General features: G+C 33.6%; 1 protein-coding gene across 1 annotated transcript in view; it reads left to right on the top strand.

Moving 5' to 3' along the window:
• Window positions 1-26,349, top strand: part of LOC148951117 (uncharacterized) — a 159,218-nt gene that overhangs the window by 117,993 nt on the left and 14,876 nt on the right. Inside the window, exon 13 of the mRNA XM_089091001.1 lies at window positions 26,105-26,228. Coding sequence (XP_088947127.1) covers window positions 26,105-26,228 — 124 coding nt within the window. The remainder of the gene's footprint in view (window positions 1-26,104; window positions 26,229-26,349) is intronic.

Raw genomic sequence — 26,349 nt, 5'->3', positions numbered from 1 at the left:
TTTCACCCACAACTTTACATTACAGCTTTCTGGATACCTCAACACCATGCAATACTTGTCAAAGGGCATTTCAGAGCAAGTTCCTTTCTTAATGTCTCTTCTAAACCCATTTTACAAGTTGAAGAATTCATCCTTTTCATCCCCCAACTTAACATTACAGCTTTTTGGATACTTCAACACCAAGAAATACTTTTCAAAAGGCATTTCAGAGCAAGTTCCTTTCTTAATGTCCCTTCTAAACCTATTTTCCAACTTGAAGTACCCATCCTTTTCACCCACAACTTTACATTACAGCTTTTTGGATACCTCAACACCAAGAAATACTTTTCAAAAGGCATTTCAGAGCAAGTTCCTTTCTTAATGTCCCTTCTAAACCCATTTTACAAGTTGAAGCATCCATCCTTTTCAACCACAACTTTACATTACAGCTTTTTGGATGCCTCAACACCAAGAAATACTTTTCAAAAGGCATTTCAGAGCAAGTTCCATTCTTAATGTCCCTTCTAAACCCATTTTACAAGTTGAAATACTTATCTTTTTCACCACAACTTTACATTACAGCTTTTTTGGATACCTCAACACCAATAAATACTTTTGAAAGGCATTTCAGAGCAACTTTTTTTCTTAATGTCCCTTCTAAACCAATTTTACAAGTTGAAGTACTCATCCTTTTCACCCACAACTTTACATTGCAGCTTTTTGGATACGTCAACACCAAGAAATACTTTTCAAAAGGCATTTCAGAGCAAGTTCCTTTCTTAATGTCCCTTCAAAACCCATTTTACAAGTTGAAGCATTCATCCTTTTCACCCACAACTTTACTTTACAGCTTTTTGGATACCTCAACACCAAGAAATACTTTTCAAAAGGCATTTCAGAGCAAGTTCCTTTCTTATTGTCCCTTCTAAACCCATTTTCCAACTTGAAGTACCTATCCTTTTCACCCAAAACTTTACTTTACAGCTTTTTGGATACCTCAACACCAAGAAATACCTTTCAAAAAGCATTTCAGAGCAATTTCCTTTCTGAATGTCCCTTCTAAACTTATTTTACAAGTTGAAGCATCCATTCTTTTCACCCACAACTTTACTTTACAGCTTTTTGGATACCTCAACACCAGGAAATAATTTTCAAAAGGCATTTCAGAGCAAGTTCTTTTTTAATGTCCCTTCTAAACCCATTTTCCAACTTGAAGTACCCATCCATTTCACCCACAACTTTACTTTAGAGCTTTTTGGATACCTCATCACTAAGCAATACTTTTCAAAAGACATTTCAGAGCAAGTTAATTTCTTAATGTCCTTCCTAAACCAATTTTACAAGTTGAAGCACTTATATTTTTCACCACAACTTTACTTTACAGCTTTTTGGATACCTCAACACCAAGAAATACCTTTCAAAAGGCATTTCAGAGCAAGTTCTTTTCTTAATGTTCCCTCATAAACCCATTTTCCAACTTGAAGTACCCATCCGTTTCATCCACAACTTTCCTTTACAACTTTTTTGGATACCTCAACTCCAAGCAATACTTTTCAAAGGCAATTCAGAACAAGTTATTTTCTTAATGTACTTCCTAAACAAATTTTACAAGTTGAATTACTTATCTTTTTCATCACAACTTTACTTTACGACTTTTTGCATACTCCCAACATCAAGCAATACTTTTCAAAAGCCTTTATTATGAACTTTCAGAACAATTTCTTTACGTAATGTCCTTCCTAAACCAATTTTACAAGTTGAAGTACTCATCTTTTCCCCCACAACTTTACTATAAGGCTTTTCGAATAACCCAACATCAAGCAATACTTTTCAAAAGGCTTTATTATATCTTTTCAGAGCAAGTTCTTCACGTAATTTTCTTCTTAAACCCATTTACAAGTTGAAGTACTTATCTTTTTCCCCACAACTGTACTTTACGACTTTTTTGCAAACCCAAACATCAAGCAATACTTTCCAAAAGGCTTTATTATATCTTTTCAGAACATGTTTTTTTCTTAATGTCCTTCTTAAACCATTTTTACAAGTTGAAGTAGTTATCTTCTTCACCACAACTTTACTTTACAACTTTTTGCACACCCCAAGATCAAGCAATACTTTTCAAAGGGCTTTATTATATATTTTCAGAACAAGTTCCTTTCTTAATATTCTTCTTCAACCAATTTTACAAATTCTAAATTTTTTCTTAGTAGATAGAAAAAGCTATAGCATACTTGTGAATATTTTCCCGGAAGATAAAAAGTTCTAGTTCAATGTTTAATTTTCTCAACGAAGTGAAGAAAAGTTCAAGTTCTATTCTGAATTTTCACAATGAAAAAGAAATTAGTTATTGATCATTTCTATTTTTCCGAATAATATAAATAATTTGCAACTTCAAAATGGACACACACAATAACTTACACACACACAAAAACTGACACACACACACAAAAACTTACACACATACAAAAACCTACTCACACACACAAAAAATTACACACACACAAAAACCTACTCACACCCACAAAAACATTATTTCTGAGCAAGTTCCTTTCTTAATGTCCCTTCTAAACCCATTTTCCAACTTGAAGTACCCATCCGTTTCACCCACAACTTTACTTAACAGCTTTTTGGATACCTCATCACTAAGCAATACTTTTCAAAAGACATTTCAGAGCAAGTTACTTTCTTAATGTCCTTCCTAAACCAATTTTACAAGTTGAAGTACTTATCTTTTTCACCACAACTTTAGTTTAGAGCTTTTTGGATACCTCAACACCAAGAAACACCTTTCAAAAGGCATTTTAGAGCAAGTTTCTTCTCTTAATGTCCCTCATAAACCCATTTTCCAACTTGAAGTACCCATCCGTTTCACCCACAACTTTACTTTACAGCTTTTTTGGATACCACAACTCCAAGCAATACTTTTCAAAGGGCATTTCAGAACCAGTTCTTTTCTTAATGTCCATCCTAAACCCATTTTAAAAGTTGAAGTACTTATCCTTTACACCAAAGCTTTAATTTACGACTTTTTGCATACCCCAACATCAAGCAATACTTTTCAAAAGGCTTTATTATGCCCTTTCAGAACAAGTTCTTTACGTAATGTCCTTCCTAAACCAATTTTACAAGTTGAAGTGCTCCTTTTTCCCCCACAACTTTACTATAAGGCTTTTCGAATAACCCAACATCAAGCAATACTTTTCAAAAGGCTTTATTATATCTTTTCAGAACAAGTTCTTCACGTAATTTTCTTCCTAAACCCATTTACAAGTTGAAGTACTTATCTTTTTCACCACAACTTTACTTTACGACTTTTTGCACACCCAAACATCAAGCAATACTTTCCAAAAGGCTTTATTATATCTTTTCAGAACAAGTTTTTTTCTTAATGTCCTTCTTAAACCATTTTTACGAGTTGAAGTAGTTACCTTCTTCACGATAACTTTACTTTACGTCTTTTTGCACACCCCAAGATCAAGCAATACTTTTCAAATGGCTTTATTATATCTTTTCAGAACAAGTTCCTTTCTTAATATCCTTCTTAAACCAATTTTACAATTTCAAATTTTTTCTTAGTAGATAGAAAAAGCTATAGCATACTTGTGAATATTTTCCCGGAAGATGAAAAGTTCTAGTTCAATGTTTAATTTTCTCAACGAAGGAAAGAAAAGTTCAAGTTCTATTCTGAATTTTCTCAATGAAAAGAAATTAGTTATTGATCATTTCTATTTTTCCAAATAATATAAATATTTTCCAACTTCAAAATGGGCACAAAAACTTAAAACTTACACACACACACAAAAACTTACACACTCACATAAAAACTTACACACACACAAAAACCTACTCACACACACAAAAACTTACACACACACAAAAACCTACTCACACACACAAAAACTTACACACACACAAAAACCTACTCACACACACAAAAACTTACACACACACACAAAAACTTAAACACACATTTACTCAATGAAGCACAAAATGTTCAAGTTCCATTCTAATTTTCCAAGGAAAATAAAAAGGTTCCACTTCAGTTCTGTTTTTTTTTCTCAAAGAGATGAAAAATTTAAAGTTCTGTTCTAATTTTAAATTTTACCTCCTTTGTCTTATGGATTTACCATTCAAATTTTTAAATTAGAAAATGAGTGACTCGTTCTACTATTAAGGAAAATCATTCAAACTCGTTCATCTAACCTCCAAAACAATAGGTTAGGTATAAATGAATATTAATAAATAGAAACATTTCTCCTTGTTTAAGTTAGGTTAGGTTAACTTATCAAGAGCGCTCATGATAAGTTAACCTAGCATTTTCCGGCGAGTATGGTTAGGTTAGGTTAGGATAGATTAAATTAGGTTAGATTAGGTTAAGTTAGGTTAGGTTATCCTACGTACGCTTCACTTAGGTTAGGCTAGGTGAGAGACCGGCAAAAAGTTAGGTGAATGGTTAGGTTAGACTAGATTAAGTTAGGTTAGGCTAGGTTAGCCTACGTACGCGCGCGTACGTTGGCTAACCTAGCCTAACCTAACTTAACCTAACCTAACTTAATCTAGTCTAACCTAACCATTCACCTAACTTTTTGCCGGTCTTTCACCTAACCTAACCTAAGTGAAGAGTACGTAGGATAACCTAACCTAACTTAACCTAATCTAACCTAATTTAATCTATCCTAACCTAACCATACTCGCCGGAAAAGACTAGGTTAACTTATCATGAGTGATCATGATAAGTTAACCTAACTTAAACAAGGAGAAATGTTTCTATTTATTAATATTTATTTATACCTAACCTATTGTTTTTGAGGTTAGATGAACGAGTTTGAATGATTTTCTTTAATAGTAGAACGAGTCACTCATTTTCTAATTTAAAAATTTGAATGGTAAATCCATAAGACAAAGGAGGTAAAATTTAAAATTAGAACAGAACTTTAAATTTTTCATCTCTTTGAGAAAAAAACAGAACTGAAGTGGAACCTTTTTATTTTCCTTGAAAAATTAGAATGGAACTTGAACATTTTGTGCTTCATTGAGTAAATGTGTGTGTAAGTTATTGTGTGTGTGTGTGTAGGTTTTTGGGTGTTTATGTAGGTTTTTGTGTGTGTGTAGGTTTTTGTGTGTGTGAGTAGGTTTTTTGTGTGTGTAAGTTTTTGTTTGTGTGAGTAGGTTTTTGTATGTGTGTAAGTTTTTATGTGAGTGTGTAAGTTTTTGTGTGTGTGTAAGTTTTTGTGTGTGCCCATTTTGAAGTTGGAAAATATTTATATTATTTGGAAAAATATAAATGATCAATAACTAATTTCTTTTTCATTGAGAAAATTCAGAATAGAACTTGAACTTTTCTTCACTTCGTTGAGAAAATTAAACATTGAACTAGAACTTTTTAAAATCTTCCGGGAAAATATTCACAAGTATGCTATAGCTTTTTCTATCTACTAAGAAAAATTTAGAAATTGTAAAATTGGTTTAAGAAGGATATTAAGAAAGGAACTTGTTCTGAAAAGATATAATAAAGCCTTTTGAAAAGTATTGCTTGATCTTGGGGTGTGCAAAAAGACGTAAAGTAAAGTTATGGTGAAGAAGATAACTACTTCAACTTGTAAAAATGTTTTAGGAAGGACATTAAGAAAAAAACTTGTTCTGAAAAGATATAATAAAGCCTTTTGGAAAGTATTGCTTGATGTTTGGGTGTGCAAAAAGTCGTAAAGTAAAGTTGTGTTGAAAAAGATAAATACTTCGACTTGTAAATGGGCTTAGGAAGAAAATTACGTGAAGAACTTGTTCTGAAAAGATATAATAAAGCCTTTTGAAAAGTATTGCTTGATGTTGGGTTATTCGAAAAGCCTTATAGTAAAGTTGTGGGGGAAAAGAGGAGTACTTCAACTTGTAAAATTGGTTTAGGAAGGACATTACTTAAAGAACTTGTTCTAAAAGGGCATAATAAAGCCTTTTGAAAAGTTTTGCTTGATTTTGGGGTATGCAAAAAGTCGTAAAGTAAAGTTGTGGTGAAAAATATAAGTACTTTAACTTGTAAAATTGGTTTAGGAAGGACATTAAGAAAAGAAATTGTTCTGAATCGCCTTTGAAAAGTATTGCTTGGTGTTGAGGTATCCAAAAAAGCTGTAAAGTAAAGTTGTGGGTGAAACGGATGGGTACTTCAAGTTGGAAAATGGGTTTATTATGGACATTAAAAAAAGAACTTGCTCTGAAATGCCTTTTGAAAGGTATTTCTTGGTGTTGAGGTATCCAAAGAGCTATAAAGTAAAGTTGTGGTGAAAAAGATAAGTACTTGAACTTGTAAAATTGGTTTAGGAAGGACATTAAGAAAGTGACTTGCTCTGAAATGTCTTTTGAAAAGTATTGCTTGGTGATGAGGTATCCAAAAAGCTGTTAAGTAAAGTTGTGGGTGAAACGGATGGGTACTTCAAGTTGGAAAATGGGTTTAGAAGGGACATTAAGAAAGGAACTTGCTCAGAAATAAAGTTTTTGTGGGTGTGAGTAGGTTTTTGTGTGTGTGTAAGTTTTTGTGTGTGTGAGTAGGTTTTTGTATGTGTGTAAGTTTTTGTGTGTGTGTGTAAGTTTTTGTGTGTGTGTAAGTTTTTGTGTGTGTCCATTTTGAAGTTGGAAAATATTTATATTATTTGGAAAAATAGAAATTATCAATAACTAATTTCTTTTTCATTGAGAAAATTCAGAATTGAACTTGAACTTTTCTTCACTTCGTTGAGAAAATTAAACATTGAACTAGAACTTTTGATCTTCCGGGAAAATATTCACAAGTATGCTATAGCTTTTTCTATCTACTAAGAAAAAATTTAGAATTTGTAAAATTGGTTGAAGAAGAATATTAAGAAAGGAACTTGTTCTGAAAATATATAATAAAGCCCTTTGAAAAGTATTGCTTGATCTTGGGGTGTGCATAAAGTTGTAAAGTAAAGTTGTGGTGAAGAAGATAACTACTTCAACTTGTAAAAATGGTTTAAGAAGGACATTAAGAAAAAAACTTGTTCTGAAAAGATATAATAAAGCCTTTTGGAAAGTATTGCTTGATGTTTGGGTGTGCAAAAAAGTCGTAAAGTACAGTTGTGGGGAAAAAGATAAGTACTTCAACTTGTAAATGGGTTTAGGAAGAAAATTACGTGAAGAACTTGCTCTGAAAAGATATAATAAAGCCTTTTGAAAAGTATTGCTTGATGTTGGGTTATTCGAAAAGCCTTATAGTAAAGTTGTGAGGAAAAAAATGAGTACTTCAACTTGTAAAATTGGTTTAGGAAGGACATTACGTAAAGAACTTGTTCTGAAAGGGCATAATAAAGCCTTTTGAAAAGTATTGCTTGATGTTGGGAGTATGCAAAAAGTCGTAAAGTAAAGTTGTGATGAAAAAGATAAGTACTTCAACTTGTAAAATTGGTTTAGGAAGGACATTAAGAAAATAACTTGTTCTGAAATGCCTTTGAAAAGTATTGCTTGGAGTTGAGGTATCCAAAAAAGCTGTAAAGGAAAGTTGTGGGTGAAACGGATGGGTACTTCAAGTTGGAAAATGGGTTTATGAGGGAACATTAAGAAAAGAACTTGCTCTGAAATGCCTTTTGAAAGGTATTTCTTGGTGTTGAGGTATCCAAAAAGCTGTAAAGTAAAGTTGTGGTGAAAAATATAAGTGCTTCAACTTGTAAAATTGGTTTAGGAAGGACATTAAGAAATTAACTTGCTCTGAAATGCCTTTTGAAAAGTATTGCTTAGTGTTGAGGTATCCAAAAAGCTCTAAAGTAAAGTTGTGGGTGAAATGGATGGGTACTTCAAGTTAGAAAATGGGTTTAGAAGGTACAATAAGAAAGGAACTTGCTCTGAAATGCCTTTTGAAAAGTATTTCTTGGTGTTGAGGTATCCAAAAAGCTGTAAAGTAAAGTTGTGGGTGAAAAGGATGAATGCTTCCAACTTGTAAAATGGGTTTTGAAGGGACATTAAGAAAGGAACTTGCTCTGAAATGCCTTTTGAAATGTATTTCTTGGTGTTGAGGTATCCAAAAAGCTGCAATGTAAAGTTGTGTTGAAAAAGATAAGTACTTCAACTTGTAAAATGGGTTTAGGAAGGACATTAAGAAAAAACGTTGCTCTGAAATGTCTTTGAAAAGTATTTCTTGGTATTGAGGTATCCAAAACAGCTGTAATGTAAAGTTGTGGTGAAAAAAATAAGTATTTCAACTTGTAAAATGGGTTTAGAAGGGATATTAAGAATGGAACTTGCTCTGAAATGCCTTTTGAAAAGTATTTCTTGGTGTTGAGGTATCCAAAAAAGCTGTAATGTAAAGTTGTTGGTGAAAAGGATGGATGCTTCAACTTGTAAAATGGGTTTAGAAGGGACATTAAGAAAGGAACTTGCTCTGAAATGCCTTTTGAAAAGTATTTCTTGGTGTTGAGGTATCCAAAAAGCTGTAATGTAAAGTTGTGTTTGAAAAGGATGGGTACTTCAAGTTGGAAAATAGGTTTAGAAGGGACATTAAGAAAGGAACTTGCTCTGAAATGCCTTTTGAAAAGTATTTCTTGGTGTTGAGGTATCCAAAAAGCTGTAATATATAGTTGGGGGGTGAAAAGGATGAATGCTTCAACTTGTAAAATGGGTTTAGAAGAGACATTAAGGAAGGAACTTGCTCTGAAATGCCCTTTGAAAAGTATTTCTTGGTGTTGAGGTATCCAAAAAGCTGTAATGTAAAGTTGTAAGGGTGACAAATGATGGACTAAGCTTCAAGCTTGTAGAAATGAGTTGTAGGGAGGGACATTAAGAAAAAATTGCTCTGAAATGTCTTTTGAAAAGTATTACATGGTGTTGAGGTATCCAAAAATCTGTAAAGTAAAGTTGGGGGTGAAAAGGATTGATGCTTTAACTTGTAAAATGGGTTTAGAAGGGACATTAAGAAAGGAACTTGCTCTGAAATTTCTTTTGAAAAGTATTTCTTGGTGTTGAGGTATACAAAAAGCTGTAAAGTAAAGCTGTGGGTGAAAAGAATGGGTACTTCAAGTTGGCAAATGGGTTTAGAAGGGACTTTAAGAAAGGAAATTGCTCTGAAATGCCTTTTGAAATGTATTTCTTGGTGTTGAGGTATCGAAATAGCTTTAAAGTTGTGGATGATAAGGATGGTTACTTCAAGATTGAAAATGGGTTTAGAAGGGACATTAAGAAAGGAAATTGCTCTGAAATGCCTTTTGAAAGGTATTTCTTTGTGTTGAAATATCCGAAAAAGCTGTAAAGTAAAGCTGTGGGTGAAAAAGGTGGGTACTTCAAGTTGTAAAATTGGTTTAAAAGGGACTTTAAGATAGGAACTTGCTCTGAGATGCTTTTTTATAGGTATTGCTTGGTTTTGAGATATCCAAAAAGCTGTAAAGTGAAGTTGTGGGTGAAAAGGATGGGTACTTTAAGTTGGAAAATGGGTTTAGAGGGGACAGTAAGAAAGGAAATTGTTCTAAAATGACTTTTGAAAGGTATTTCTTGATGTTGAGGTATCCAAAAAACTGTAAAGTAAAGTTGTGGGTGAAAGGATAGGTACTTCAAGTTGGAAAATGGGTTTAGAAGAGACATTAAGAAAGGAACTTGCTTTGAAATGCCTTTTAAAACGTATTTCTTGGTGTTGAGTTATCCAAAAAGCTGTAAAGTAAAGTTGTGGGTGAAAAGGATGGGTACTTCAACATGGAAAATGGTTTTAGAAGGAACATTAAGAAGGAAACTTGCTCTGAAATGATCTTGAAAAGTATTGCTTGGTGTTGGGGCATTCAAAAAGCTGTAAAGTAAAGTTTTGGGTGAAAAGGATGGGAACTTCAACTTGTAAAATGGGTTTAGGAGGGAAATCATGAAAAGAACTTGCTCTGAAATGTCTTTTGAAAAGTATTGCTTGGGGTTGGAGCATTCAAAAGGCTGTGAAGTAAAGTTGTGGGTGAAAAGGATGGGTACTTAAACTTGTACAATGGGTTTAGGAGGGACATTAAAAAAGTAACTTGCTCTGAAAAGATATTATACTGCCTTAAAAAAGTATTAAAAAATGGTAGCTCAGGGGACCCTATGGGGTTCGGGGGGGCCCTTTGAGGACCGGGGGCTTCCTTCAGAGTTGGGGTGGGGTATGAGGACCCTTTGGGGTTGGGGTAGAGGACCTCACAACACTGTTCAAATACAACTTGTATATTATAACGACCACAGAGTTTCACCCTAAAATCCTCTTCTAAAACCTTTTCTAAAATCATCTTTTAAAATGTCTCTAACTGTTTCGCCGAAATAATTCCCTAAAATGTCTAAAACGGTTTCGCCCAAATAAACCCTAAAGGTAATTTCAGCGTGTTCCTTTTTTTTGGCATCTCTGTGCTTTCACATTTGAAAATACTGGGAAACCTGATTCCCGTGTTAATCACTTCATCGCTAAGATCAAAACATTCACTCGGAAACAATTCTCTGGGTAGAACTCCAAAGACATTAATAGACATTCGCTCAGAAACAATTCTCTTTGGAAACAAATTAATTCCCCTTTCGTGAATCAATAATTCCCCTTAGAAACAACAAATTAATTCCCCTTTCGTGTCAAATCAATCAACCATGACATCATTGTTACGTGTGATCTAAACTTTGCCCCGGAAACAATTCTGGTCGAACTCCAAAGACATTAATTAACTTGACGTCATCTGTCAGACATTAATTAACTTCCCCGGAAACAATTTGATTAATGACTGACAGAACAGGTGTTCCATCTCCCTAGGGAGGCTATGCCCATATTAGAAGTCCCGTCAGCATTAAACAGTTGTAGGTGGCAGCAGGGGTGCCCGTCACGAGCTCATGAGGCCTTTCTACTGAGGGGCAGGGGAGGGTAGGGGAGGGGGAGGGGGAGTCAATTTTGGAGGTATAACAAGTACCATTCATTGCCATCATAGCTCTATGTTGGCTCGTTTTAAATACTTCAGCTTGCCTATTCATTTGTGTTAAATAAAATCTTGAATCTGGAAAATCAAAAAATAAGTATTTAAACAAAATGTATGATGCTGCTAATTAAAGAATAGTAGGCTACACTCAGAATTGTTTGCATGAGGGTTCAATTAAAGACGTTCCCTTCGTTCCCCCATTTTTGAGGGGCAGGGGAGGCTAGGAGAGGGGGTGGGGGGAGTCAATTTTGGAGGTATAACAAGTACCATTCATTGCGAGCATAGCTCTATGTTGGCTCGTTTTAAATACTTCAGCTTGTCTATTCATTTGTGTTAAATAAAAATCTTGAATCTGGAAAATCAAAAAATAAGTATTTAAACAAAATGTACGATGCTGCTAATTAAAGAATAGTAGGCTACACTCAGAATTGTTTGCATGAGGGTTCAGTTAAAGACGTTCCCTTCGTTCCCCCATTTCTGAGGGGCATGGGAGGGTAGGAGAGGGGGAGGGGGATTCAATTTTGGAGGTATAACAAGTACCATTCATTGCGATCATAGCTCTATTTTGGCTCGTTTTAAATACTTCAGCTTGTCTATTCATTTGTGTTAAATAAAAATCTTGAATCTGGAAAATGAAAAAATAAGTATTTAAACAAAATGTACGATGCTGCTAATTAAAGAATAGTAGGCTATACTCAGAATTGTTTGCATGAGGGTTCAGTTAAAGAGGGTTCACTTGCACAAGGGTTCAGATGCATGGGGGTTCAGTTGCTTGGGGTTCAGTTACACGAGGATTCAGTTACAATGGAACCCACAAAAAAACAATGGGGCACACACAAAAGCCAAATTAGCCCAGTGGCCTATGAGAAATCTCAGTAGCACGGAGGTTCAGTTGTACAGGGTTTCGGTTATACAGGGGTTCAGTTACATGGAGGGTTCAGTTGCACGAGGGTTCAGTTAAATGGGGTATAGTTACACAGGGGTTTAGTTAAATAGGCTTGAGATGCACGAGGGTTCAGTAGCATGGAGATTCAGTTGTACAGGGTTTCGGTTATACAGAGGTTCAGTTACATGGAGGGTTCAGTTGCACGAGGGTTCAGTTAAAAGGGGTATAGTTACACAGGGGTTTAGTTAAATTGGATCGAGTTGCACGAGGGTTCAGTAGCACGAGGGTTCAGTAACACGGGGGTTCAGTTGTACAGGGTTTCGGTTATACAGGGGTTCAGCTACATGGAGGGTTCAGTTGCACGGGGGTTGAGTTAAATGGGTCTTGAGTTCCACGAGAGTCGACTATAAATAAGCCTTTTGCGTCTTTCTGAACTTTCTGTGAGAGGCCGGGGTAAGTATTTAGTTTAAATAATTCTAAGAGGAATTGAGTTTTTCTTTCATTGAAATGCAAGAGTTGGATTATTTCAGTAGTGCTTTGTCGTGGTTTACCTTGTCACAGTTACATTCTCTTGATCTTTCAAAGTTCACTTTGATTTTATTACATTGATTCTTTTTGTTTGCATGTCCGGGTTGATGTTTGCAAGTCCAAGTTGGGTTTTCAGACCTAGGTTTTTTAGATTTTCGTGTGTGTTTGACTCCTGGGGTTTATTATTTGAGAAGTTAAATTTAGTATTTTGTGGTTTTACGTACCTGAAATCTTGAATTAGAATAGTTAATTTAGCAGTTTGGGCTTTCGGACCTAGTTTGTTTTTTTTTTAGATTTTCATGATCGTTAGGTTCCGGGGACTTATTTTTTTAGAAGTTAACTTTAGTATTTTGTATTTGACGCGCCTACTTAGGTAATAATGGAACATTTAGTATTTTTTCTAATGTAAGTGTTTTTCTTAAGAAATTCCCACTTGAGGTTTTATTACTCCTCCCCAAAATGAATTCAGATGGTTTTAGGATTCATCTCACTAGCCATAACTCCATTCAACCTTGAGCGAAGGTAAAAAAGTTAGATGAAATATTTCTCTACTTAACAACTACATTAATACCCCCCAAGATGATAGGACTTTATGACACCGAATTTATAGGATTAAAAAATCATTTTGAGGTGTTATATATGAATGTGCTTTTTTATAATTGTCTATGGATCTCAAAGAAATTGACTGTTATCTTTGGATAGTGAACTATAATCTGTTTGAGTATGATAAAAGCTTGTGGAGTACTACATTACGTTATATAAACAGACTGGGATTCTATGATAGAGTGATTACACCACATAATAATACTGGACAGGAACTGAGAGATGTTCAGGAGGAAGTCAGTGAAATTTGCAGCTTTTTGGGGATTGAAGCACTCTACGTAAAGGGTAATAGACCTACTGATAAAGTTTTATTTCAAAAGTGTAACCATGGGATTCCACTTTTCAATCTAGAAGAATTTAAGTGTCCTAAATTTGAAGGGGGTTATCACCGTCCTGCAGACGAGGTTAGGTTCTTCGCGCAGTGGTTACCAAAGGACATACCTGATCGTGATATATGCATAAGACATGGTTAAAAAAAACTATTCTATATCATGGGATCATCGTTTCTGGATGTTTAAGTGTGAACTCTAAGTACTACTTTTATGTAAATATGTGGTGTTGTATTTTTTTCCTCAAAAAATATATTAATACGTTTAGGCAATAAATATCTTTAAGCTTAACCCGTTTTTATTCTTTAGAATAGTTTTATTCATTTCATTAAATTATGAAGAAATTGTAAGTAAGTAACAATAGCTTTCTTGAACTCGCTTTCTGCACACAATACATATATCTAATTCTAGAGATCATAATAAAATCACAAGTAACTAATAAAATCTTTATCGTTTTCGACTATTGGATACACAATGCAGAAATTTAATTCAAAACATTATGAAGAGATTGTAAATAGGTAGCACACTCATTCTTGAGGTCACCTGTTGTATACACAATGCAGAAATTTCATTTAAGAAATTATCAAAAATTGTAAGTAAGTAGCAAATTCTTTCTTGAATTCGCCTCTTGGATAAATAAAAAATAACATTTCATTCGAGATATTATGACGAAATTCTAAGTAAGCAACAAACTCTTTCTTGAAGTTACCTCATGTATACTCAATACAGAAATTTCATTTAAGAAATTATCAAAAATTGTAAGTAAGTAGCAAATTCTTTCAAAAATATGTTAATACGTTTAAGCAATATATATCTTTAAGCTTAACCCGTCTTTACTCTTTAGAATAGTTTTATTCATTTCATTAAATTATGAAGAAATAGTAAGTAAGTAAAATAAGCTTTCTTGAACTTGCATCCTGCACACAATACAGATATTTAATTCAAGAAATCATAATAAAATCGCAAGTAAGTAATAAAGTCTTTATTGTTTTCACCCATTGGATACACAATACTGAAATTTCATTCAAGAAATTATGAAGGAATTGTAAATAGGTAACACACTCATTCTTGAGGTCACCTCTTGTATACACAATGCAGAAATTTCATTTAAGAAACTATCAAAAATTGTAAGTAAGTAGCAAATTCTTTCTTGAATTCGCCTCCTGGATAAATAAAAAAAACATTTCATTCAAGAAATTATGACAAAATTCTAAGTAAGCAACAAACTCTTTCTTGAAGTTACCTCATTGATACACAATGCCGAAATTTCATTTAAGAAATTATCAAAAATTGTAAGTAAGTAGCAAATTCTTTCTTGAATTCGCCTCCTGGGTAAATAAAAAAGACAGTTCATTCAAGAAATTATGAAAAAATTCTAAGTAAGTAACAAACTCTTTCTTGAAGTTACCTCATGGATACACAATGGAGAAATTTCATTTAAGAAATTATGTAAAAATTGTAAGAAAGTAACAAACTCTTTCATGAAGTCACCTCGTGGATACACAATACAGAAATTTCATTAAAGAAATTATGAAAAAATTGTAAGTAAGTAGCAAATTCTTTCTTGAATTCACCTGCTGGATAAACAAAAAAGACATTTCGTTCAAGAAATTATGACAAAATTCTAAGTAAGTAACAAACTCTTTATTGTTTTCATGACTTAGATACACGATGTAGAAATTTAATTCAAGAAATTATGAAAAAATTCTCAGTAAGTAACAATTTCTTTCTTGAAGTCAACTCTTGTGTAGAAATTTAATTCAAGAAATTATGAAAAAATTCTCAGTAAGTAATAATTTCTTTTCTTGAAGTCAACTCTTGGATACACAATATGGACATTTCATTTAAGAAATTATGAAAAAATTGTAAGCAAGTAACAAACTCTTTCCTGAATTCACCTCTTGGATACACAATGCAGAAAGTTCATTTAAGAAACTATGAAAAAATTGTAAGTAAGTAACAAATTCTTTCTTGAAGTCACCTCTTGGATACACAATACAGAAATTTCATTAAAGAAATTATGAAAAAATTCTCAGTAAGCAACAAATTCTTTCTTGAATTCACCTGCTGGATAAACAAAAAGACATTTCGTTCAAGAAATTATGACAAAATTCTAAGTAAGTAACAAACTCTTTCTTGAAGTTACCTCTTGGATACACAATGCAGAAATTTCATTTAATAAATTATGAAAAAATTGAAAGCAAGTAACAAACTCTTTCATGAAGTCACCTCGTGGATATGAAAAAATTGTAAGTAAGTAGCTAATTCTTTCTTGAATTCACCTGCTGGATAAACAAAAAAAACATTTCGTTCAAGAAATTATGACAAAATTCGAAGTAAGTAACAAACTCTTTATTGTTTTCATGACTTTCATACACGATGTAGAAATTTAATTCAAGAAATTATGAAAACATTCTCAGTAAGTAGCAATTTCTTTCTTGAAGTCAACTCTTGGATACACAATACGGAAATTTCATTTAAGAAATTATGAAAAGTTGTAAGCAAGTAACAAACTCTTTCCTGAACTCACCTCTTGGATACACAATGCAGAAACTTCATTTAAGAAACTATGAAAAAATTGTAAGTAAGTAACAAATTCTTTCTTGAAGTCACCTCTTGGATACACAATACAGAAATTTCATTAAAGAAATTATGAAAAAATTGTAAGTAAGTAGCAAATTCTTTCTTGAAATCACCTGCTGAATAAACAAAAAGACATTTCGTTCAAGAAATTATGACAAAATTCTAAGTAAGTAACAAACTCTTAATTGTTTTCACGACTTAGATATACGATGTAAAAATTTAATTCAAGAAATTATGAATTATTTCATTTTTTTAAGGTTAATTTAGATGAGGTTACGGGCGCGCACGTAACCTCATCTAAATTAACCTTAAAAAAAATGAAATAAAGCTATGTTGACTTTGCATGTCTCTCTCACTATGTATGCGCCGTCGCGGTTTTTAACCAATCACCAATCAAGTTATTGTAAATTGAGTAACCTCCGCTGTCTCTGATTGGTCCCTAAAAAATGGGTGTTGTCAAAAAAAAACAGTCTGGTTGAAAACATGGAGTTTTTGTACTGCTCACTTTTTTGCAATGTGTAGGAACCAGTGGGGAATCCCCGCTCGTTTGTACAGGTGCCAAGGAAAGGCAAGCAAATAGCATGTAGTTTTAAAACGTGTTTAATCTCGTTTCTTGAATGAAGTATCTGTACTGTATATTCAAGAGGTGAAATCAATAAAGAGCTTGTTAGTTACTTACAAATATTTTTATAATTTCTTGAATGATATTTCCGTATTGTGTATCAAAGAGTTGACTTCAAGAAAGAAATTGTTACTTACTGAAAATTTTTTCATAATTTCTTGAATTAAAATTGTATATCGTGTAGCTAGGTGAAAGTAGTTTGTGATAAAGAAAAAAAAAGTTACTTACTTGCGATTTTTTCATAATTTCTTGAATGAAGTATCTGTACTGTATATCCCAGAGGTGAAAACAAAAAGAGTTTGTTACTTACTTACAAATATTTTCATAATTTCTTAAATCAAATTTCTACGTCGTATATCTAAGTCGTGAAAACAATTAAGAGTTTGTTACTTACTTAGAATTTTGTCATAATTTCTTGAACGAAATGTCTTTTTTTTATCCAGCAGGTGAATTCAACGAAATGTCTTTTTGTTTATCCAGCTGGTGAATTCAAGAAAGAATTTGCTACTTACTTATAATTTTTTCATAATTTCTTTAATGAAATTTCTGTATTGTGTATCCAAGAGGTGACTTCAAGAAAGAATTTGTTACTTACTTACAATTTTTTCATAGTTTCTTGAATGAAGTATCTGTACTGTATATCCAAGAGGTGAAATCAATAAAGAGTTTGTTACTTACTTACAAATATTTTCATAATTTCTTGATTGAAATTTCCGTATTGTGTATGCAAGAGTTGACTTCATGAAAGAAATTGTTACTTAATTAAAATTTTTTCAAATATTCTGGCATTAAATTTCTACATCGTATGGTAAATTAGTAAAGACAGTAAAGAGTTTGTTACTTGCATGGAACTTTTTCATAATTTATTGAACGAAATGTCTTTTTGTTTTTCAAACAGGTGAGTTCAAGAAAGAATTTGCTACTGACTTACAATTTTTTTCCTAATTTATTTAATAAAATTTATGCATTGTGTATACAAGAGGTGACTTCAGGAAAGAGTTTGTTACTTACTTACAATTTTTTCATAGTTTCTTAAATGAAGTTTCTGCATTGTGTATCCAAGAGGTGAGTTCAGGAAAGAGTTTGTTACTTGCTTACAATTTTTTCATAATTTATTGAATGAAATTTCCGTATTGGGTATCCAAGAGTTGACTTCAAGAAATAAATAGCTACCTACTGAAAATTGTTTCATAATTTCTTGAATTAAATTTCTACATCATGTATGTAAGTTATGAAAACAATAAAGAGTGTGTTACTTACGTGGAATTTTGTCATAGTTTCTCGAATGAAATGTCTTTTTTGTTTATCAAGCAGGTGAATTCAAGAAAGAATTAGCAACTTACTTACAATTTTTTCATATCCACGAGGTGACTTCATGAAAGAGTTTGTTACTTGCTTACAATTTTTTCATAATTTCTTAAATGAAATTTCTGCATTGTGTATCCATGAGGTAACTTCAAGAAAGAGTTTGTCACTTACTTAGAATTTTGTCATAATTTCTTGAACGAAATGTCTTTTTGTTTATCCAGCAGGTGAATTCAAGAAAGAATTTGCTACTTACTTACAATTTTTTCATAATTTCTTTAATAAATTTCTGTATTGTGTATCCAAGGGGTGACTTCAAGAAAGAATTTGTTACTTACTTACAATTTTTTCATAGTTTCTTAAATGAAGTTTCTGCATTGTGTATCCAAGAGGTGACTTCAGGAAAGAGTTTGTTACTTGCTTACAATTTTTTCATAATTTCTTAAATTAAATTTCCATATTGTGTATCCAAGAGTTGACTTCAAGAAAAAAATTATTACTTACTGAAAATTTTTTCATAATTTCTTGAATTAAATTTCCACACAAGAGTTGACTTCAATAAAGAAATTGTTACTTACTGAGAATTTTTTCATAGTTTCTTGAATTAAATTTCTACATCGTGTATCTAAGTCATGAAAACAATAAAGAGTTTTTTACTTACTTGTAATTTTGTCATAATGTCTTGAATGAAATGTCTTTTTTGTTTATCCAGCAGGTGAATTCAAGAAAGAATTTGTTACTTACTTACAATTTTTCCATAATTACTTTAATGAAATTTCTTTAGTGTGTATCCACGAGGTGACTTCACGAAAAAGTTTGCTACTTGCTTACAATTTTTTAATAATTTCTTAAATGAAATTTCTGAATTGTGTGTCCATGGGGTAACTTCAAGAAAGAGTTTGTGACTTTCTTAGAATTTAGTCATAATTTCTTGAATGAACTGTCTTTTTTATTTAACCAGGAGGCGAATTCAAGAAAGAATTTGCTACTTACTTACAATTTTTGATAACTTCTTAAATGAAATTTCTGCATTGTGTATCCATGAGGTAACTTCAAGAAAGAGTTTGTTGCTTACTTATAATTTTGTCATAATTTCTTGAACGAAATGTCTTTTTTTATTTATCCAGGAGGCGAATTCAAGAAACAACTTGCTACTTACTCACAATTTTTGATAATTTCTTAAATGAAATTTCTGCATTGTGTATACAAGAGGTGACCTCAAGAATGAGTGTCTTACCTATTTACAATTCCTTCATAATTTCTTGAATGATATTTCAGTATTGTGTATCCAATAGGTGAAAACAATAAAGACTTTATTACTTACTTGCGATTTTATTATGATTTCTTGAATTAAATATCTGTATTGTGTGCAGGAAGCGAGTTCAAGAAAGCTATTGTTACTTACTTACAATTTCTTCATAATTTAATGAAATGAATAAAACTATTCTAAAGAGTAAAGACGGGTTAAGTTTAAAGATATTTATTGCTTAAACGTATTAACATATTTTTGAAAGAATTTGTTACTTACTTACAATTTTTGATAATTTATTGAATGAAATTTCTGCATTGAGTATCCATGAGGTAACTTTAAGAAAGATTTTGTTGCTTAATTAGAATTTCGTCATAATTTCTTGAATGAAATGTCTTTTTTTATTTATCCAGGAGGCGAATTCAAGAAAGAATTTGCTACTTACTTACAATTTTTGATAATTTCTTAAATGAAATTTCTGCATTGTGTATACAAGAGGTGACCTCAAGAATGAGTGTGTTACCTATTTACAATTCCTTCATAATTTCTTGAATGAAATTTCAGTATTGTGTATCCAATAGGTGAAAACAATAAAGACTTTATTACTTACTCGCGATTTTATTATGATTTCTTGAATTAAATATCTGTATTGTGTGCAGGAAGCGAATTCAAGAAAGCTATTGTTGCTTACTTACAATTTCTTCATAATTTAATGAAATGAATAAAACTATTCTAAAGAATAAAGACGGGTTAAGCTTAAAGATATTTATTGCCTATACGTGTTAACGTATTTTTGGAGAAAAAAAAATACAAAACTACGTATTTACATAAAAATAGTACTTAGAGTTCACACTTAAACATCCAGAAACGATTATTCCAGGATATAGAATAGTTTTTTTGTTAACCATTTCTTATGCATTTATCACCATCAGGCAAGTCCTTTGGCATCCACTGCGCGAAGAACCTAACCTCGTCTGCAGGACGGTGATAACCCCCTTCAAATTTAGGACACTTAAACTCTTCTAGATTGAAAAGTGGAATCCTAGGGTCACACATTTGAATTAAAACTTTATCTGTAGGTACATTACCCTTTACGTAGAGTGCTTCAACCCCGAAAAAGCTGCAAATTTCACTGACTTCCTCCTGAACATTTCTAAGTTCCTGACCAGTATTATTAAGTAGTGTAATCACTCTATTATAGAATCCTAGTCTGTTTATATAACGTAATGTAGTACTCCACAAGCTTTTATTATACTCAAACAGATTATAGTTCACTATCCAATGATAACAGTCAATTTTTTCGAAATCCATAGACAATAATAAAAAAGCACATTCAAATATAACACCACAAGATGATTTTTTTAATCCGATAAATTCGGTGTCATACAGTCCTATCATCTTGGGGGCTATTAATGTAGTTGTTAAGTAGAGAAATACTTCATCAAACTTTTATACCTTCGCTCAAGGTTGAATGGAGTTATGGCTAGTGAGATGAATCCTAAAAACATCTGAATTCATTGTGAGGCGGAGTCATAAGACATCCAGTGAGAATTTCTTATGAAAAACATTTAAATGAAAAAAAATACTAAATTTTCCATTATTACCTAATTAGGCGCGTCAAATACAAAATAATAAAGTTACCTTCTCAAATAATAAGTCCCAGGAACCTAACGACCACGAAAATCTAAAAAAAAAAAAAAAATAGTTCTAAAAACCCAAACAGCTAAATTAACTATTCTAATTCATGATTTCAGGCACGTAAAACCACAAAATACTAAAGTTAACTTCTCAAATAATAAACCCCAGGAGTCAAACACACACGAAAATCTAAAAAACCTAGGTCTGAAAACCCGACTTGGACTTGCAAACATCAACCCGGACATGCAAACAAAAAGAATCAATGAAATAAAATCAAAGTGAACTTTGAAAGATCAAAAGAATGTAACTGTGACAAGCTAAACCACGACAAAGCACTACTGAAATATTTCAACTCTTGCATTTCAATGAAAGAAAAAACTCAATTCCTCTTAGAATTATTTAAACTAAATACTTACCCCCGCCTCTCACAGAAAGTTCAGAGAGACGCAAAAGGCTTATTTATAGTCGACTCTCGTGGAACTCAAGACCCATTTAACTCAACCCCCGTGCAACTGAACCCTCCATATAGCTGAACCCCTGTATAACCGAAACCCTGTACAACTGAACCCCCATGTTACTGAACCCTCGTGCTACTGAACCCTCGGGCAACTCGACCCAATTTAACTAAACCCCTGTGTAACTATACCCCCTTTAACTGAACCCTGGTGCAACTGAACCCTAGATGTAACTGAACCCCTGTATAACCGAAACCCTGTACAACTGAATCCCCATGCTACTGAACCCTCGTGCAACTCAACCCAATTTAACTAAACCCCTGTGTAACTATACCCCCTTTAACTGAACCCTCGTGCAACTGAACCCTCCATGTAACTGAACCCCTGTATAACCGAAACCCTGTACAACTGAACCCCGTGCTATTGAGATTTCTCATTGGCCACTGGGCTAATTTGGCTTTTGTGTGTGCCCCTTTGTTTTTGTGTGGGTTCCATTGTAACTGAATCCTCGTGTAACTGAACCCCAAGCAACTGAACCCCCATGTATCTGAACCCTCGTGCAAGTGAACTCTCTTTAACTGAACCCTCATGCAAACAATTCTGAGTGTAGCCTACTATTCTTTAATTAGCAGCATCGTACATTTTGTTTAAATACTTATTTTTTCATTTTCCAGATTCAAGATTTTTATTTAACACAAATGAATAGACAAGCTGAAGTATTTAAAACGAGCCAACATAGAGCTATGATCGCAATGAATGGTACTTGTTATACCTCCAAAATTGACTCCCCCATCCCCCTCTCCTAGCCTCCCCTGCCCCTCAGAAATGGGGGAAGGAAGGAAACATCTTTAACTGAACCCTCATGCAAACAATTCTGAGTGTAGCCTACTATTCTTTAATTAGCAGCATCGTACATTTTGTTTAAATACTTATTTTTTAATTTTCCAGATTCAAGATTTTTATTTAACACAAATGAATAGACAAGCTGAAGTATTTAAAACTATGAGCCAACATAGAGCTATGATCGCAATGAATGGTACTTGTTATACCTCCAAAATTGACTCCCCCTCCCCCTCCCCTACCCGCCCCTGCCCCTCAGAAATGGAAGAACGAAGGGAACGTTAGATACTATTTTAAATTGACAATACTTTTCAAACGCTACTTGTGTATTATACAGAGCCCATAGGAGAGGCAAGGCTAGGTCAGGTCACAATATCATTCAATATTATTTATATCCTCATTAAGGACATTCAGAGCAGAGTTACGCAAATGGAATACCTTTTTTTCAAATTGAGTTAGTTTTATGCGAATGATAAAAGTTTTGGCAAATCAAGATAGCTTTACGCAAATGAAATACCATTGATAGCGCTAATAATACATGCGATACTGAAAGAGTTATCAGATACCTATAACTTATAGGTTATTAACACGTTTGACCAGTTTTGATTGGAATTTGTATTTTTTTTTTGCCAGAAGAAAGAACATGGATACGTGTTTATTTTTTTTTAAACTGGTATTTTTTCGTAACCTACTAATCAAGTTACTGTGTATTGGACCCCGTGGTAAGTCAATGTACCGGTTAGACTACACTGTATATTCATGCCTCAGGCGAGAGCTAAGACAAATTACGCAATCACGATTCGTATCTATTAATGCTTTACTACTAATATTGGTTATTGGGAAGTATACAGACGTTTTCAGGAGTGATTTTTTTCGTGGGGGGGTCAAAGTGGGGGGGTTACGGGGAGGATCTTTCCATGGAGGATGTTCCTTCCTTGGGGGAAGGGACATTTCTATGAAGGGGGCGCCGGATTTCCCAACATTATTCAAGAAACGATCAGAAATTTAATAAAAAAAAATTTTCAACTGAAAGTAAGGAGCAACATTAAAACTTAAAACGAACAGAAATTATAACGTATATGAGGGGGTTCACCCCCTAGTAATTGCCTTTCTCTTTACGCTGAAGTTTTTTTTAGTACTTTCAAAAGAGCTATCTATTCTAATTAACCAGCCTTTGTGATTCAGGGGTTTATGATTCGAAGAAAATTTGAACTTTAGGGTAAAGAGCGAGGTATTGACAAGGGGGTGAACTCCCTAATATACTTGATAAAAACATACGAATATAGAAGTTCGTTACGTAAGTTAATTCGTAAGTTACGTCAGATCAAAATTTCGAGAAAGCCATTTAGCCAAAAAAAAAAGAAAATTAATATGCAAATTTCGTTTTAATTATTCCTGTACGATGAGCCACAATCAAAGATTCATTAATTCAAAAACGTTCAGAAATTAAATAAAAAAGTAAGTTTTTTTAACTGAAAGTAAGGAGTGACATTAATTCTTAAAACGAACAGAAATTATTCCGTATACGAAAGAGTCTGTCCCCTCCTCAACGCCTCGCTCTTTACGCTAAAGTTTGGCTCTGTCTCGCAACTTTATTTTTTATAGGAGCATGCGCATCTGTGTTGGCCTCAGGGGGCTTGGTGCTGCAGTGAGTTATTAGTAGCGTCAGTATTAGTAATCACTTTTGACTCCTAGAGCAGTCAATTTTTCAACCAAATGAGCCTCCCTCCTGAATTTGCAATGAAAACCTATTTCTTAGGAAGCAGAAAGAAAGCAGGTCAGGCGTCTGCCTTTTTAGTTAGGCAGCGCAACCTTTGAAATACCTCAAGCTTAAAATGCATAGCAGATTGCTCGTGTTTCGGTTCGTACTGGGGAGAGTTTTAAATCTTCTTGATTACCCTCTCTCTCTCTCCTCCATCAGAGTCACGAAAAACAACTTCGAAAATATATGTGTAAAAGGTTTAGTTTTTATATAGTTTGTATTTTTGCTTCAGAGTTTAAAATTTGATAATGTGGAAGATGGTTGGAATAATTTTAGAAAAATAATTTGTGAAGTTGCTGAAGGTGTATTAGGGAAGAAAGCTAGAACTGCAGCTAAGAATATTAGTGAAAAAGCTTTGTGTTTAATAGAAAGGAGAAAGGACTTGTACAAGAATTATCTGAGTGATAGATCGCATGAAAACAAAAGAAATGTAAGGAATGTGGAGAAAGCATTGAAATATGAACTAAGGAGGTGTGAAGTGGAGGCCATGGATAAAATTGCCGAGGATTTTGAAGATGCAGCTAGACGGCATAATAGTAAAATATTGTACTGGCACGTTAAAAAATTGAGAGGTAGTTGTCAATCCGGACTTGTCCCAGTTAAAGATAGGAATGGGGTGGCAATTAGCGATAAGGAAAAAGCAATAGCGAGATGGGCCGAATATTTTGAGAATTTGCTTAACCGAGATAGAGTTGCAGGAAAAAATATAGAGGAAAATGAAAAAGTTTGTGATCCTTTGGATGTAACGGAAGATTTGTTTTGTGAGGAAGAATTAGCGACAGTACTAAAAGGATTAAAAAATAATAAGGCTCCAGGTGCTGATAGGGTAGTAAATGAGTTTCTTAAATATGGTGGCTCTGAGGTTAGAAATAAGTTATTGAAGATTATGAATATGATTTTTGAAAAAGAGGAAGTACCTAACGATTTTAGGAAAACCTTAATTAAGCCACTTTATAAGAAAGGTGATAAAAGTGAGTGTGGTAATTATCGAGGCATTAGTCTGGTCTCTGTAGGTAGCAAACTACTTAGTAATATGATACTTCTTAGACTGAGAGATGCCGTAGACAAAGTTATAAGAGGAGAGCAGTGCGGTTTTAGAAAAGGCAGAGGATTTGTTGACCAAATTTTCACTCTTGGTTTAATAATTGAGAAGTGCCTAAGTTTTCAAACACCTTTGGTCATCAGTTTGATAGATTATGAGCAATCGTTCGATTCTGTTGATAGAAGAGCTTTAGTAAAGGTTTTATCCTTGTATGGTATACCAGACAAATACATTAAAGTAATTAGTGCTATGTGCGAGAATAACACTGCTGCGGTTAAGGTAGGAAATGAGGTTAGCAGCTGGTTTTGTATTAAATCAGGAGTTAAGCAGGGTTGTGTTCTATACCCATTTATATGCATCATTTTGATTGACTTTGTCTTAAGGAGCACAGGAAAGGCGATGGGAGAACAATGAATCAAAGGGGGAGGAAAATTTCCTAGACTTGGATTATGCTGATTGATTTAAGCATCCTAGATGAAAGTGGGAGCAAAATGAATGAAGTTTTAGAGGTTTTGCGAGTTCAGGGTGCTAGTATTGGTTTGAAAATTAATGTTAAGAAGACCAAGTCGCTAAGGCTAGGAATAAGTGAAGACGAAAAGATAACGTTGGGTAACGATAATATTGATCAGTTGGGAAGCTTCACTTACCTCGGTAGTATTATTAGTAAAGAGGGCGGGAGCAGTGAAGACGTTCAAAGTAGAATAGCCAAGGCTCAGGGTGCTTTTTCACAGTTGAAACAAGTTTGGAAGAACAGGAAGATAACTCTGCAAAACAGGATGAGAATCTTAGAAGCTACAGTGATGATAGTGGTCAAATATGGCTCTGAAGCATGGACGCTTCGAAAAGCGGATGAAGATTTGCTAGATGTTTTCCAGAGAAATTGCTTAAGGATTGTTCTGGGTACCCGGCTGACTGACCGTATTTCAAACAATAGGCTATACGAAAAATGTGGTTCAATACCACTTTCTGGGTCTATAATGAAAGAAAGGTTGAGGTGGTTAGGGCATGTTGTGCGGATGAAAGATGATAGATTGCCAAAGATTGTTCTTTTCGGCCAACCGTCTAGGGCTAAACGGAAAGCAGGTTGCCCTCGTCTGGGGTGGGAGGACGTCATAAAGAAAGATTTAAAAGAAATGAGAGCTTCGTGGGTGGGTGTAAAAAGGGAGGCTTTGAATAGATTGGGATGGAGGAGAAGCGTGCGTAGCTGTGTTTGCCTCAGGCGACTTGGTGCTGCGATGAGTTGTTAGTAGTAGTAGTAGTTTTGCTTCAGAAGATCCCTGCCAGGAAGATTAATTTTGTGTTTCAATTCTCTATTTGGTTATTTAAAAAGCTATTGGTTATATAATAAGCTATTTGGTCATTTAATAAGCTACTTGATTTTCTTTTAGATGTATACCATGGTGATGATGTCCTGGTTCAATTTAAGCACTACCGAATTCCTGAACTGAGTGGAGCAGATTTGGACGTATCTCGAACTGTCAACAAACTATGGGCGACCTTTGCTAAAACTGGGTAATCTCTTTAATTCGATGGTGCCATTTCTAAAAGCCTTAAATTCCAAAAGAGGTCCAATGTTGACTAAGTGATGTTTACTAATCATACAAATTCTCTATGAATGAGAATTCTCTATTAA

The sequence above is a fragment of the Artemia sp. Qi Xiang Cuo genome, chromosome 6 (assembly GCF_049724085.1).
Source record: "Artemia sp. Qi Xiang Cuo chromosome 6, ASM4972408v1, whole genome shotgun sequence".
NCBI lineage: Eukaryota > Metazoa > Arthropoda > Branchiopoda > Anostraca > Artemiidae > Artemia > Artemia sp. Qi Xiang Cuo.
This window is presented reverse-complemented; position numbering and strand designations above follow the sequence as displayed.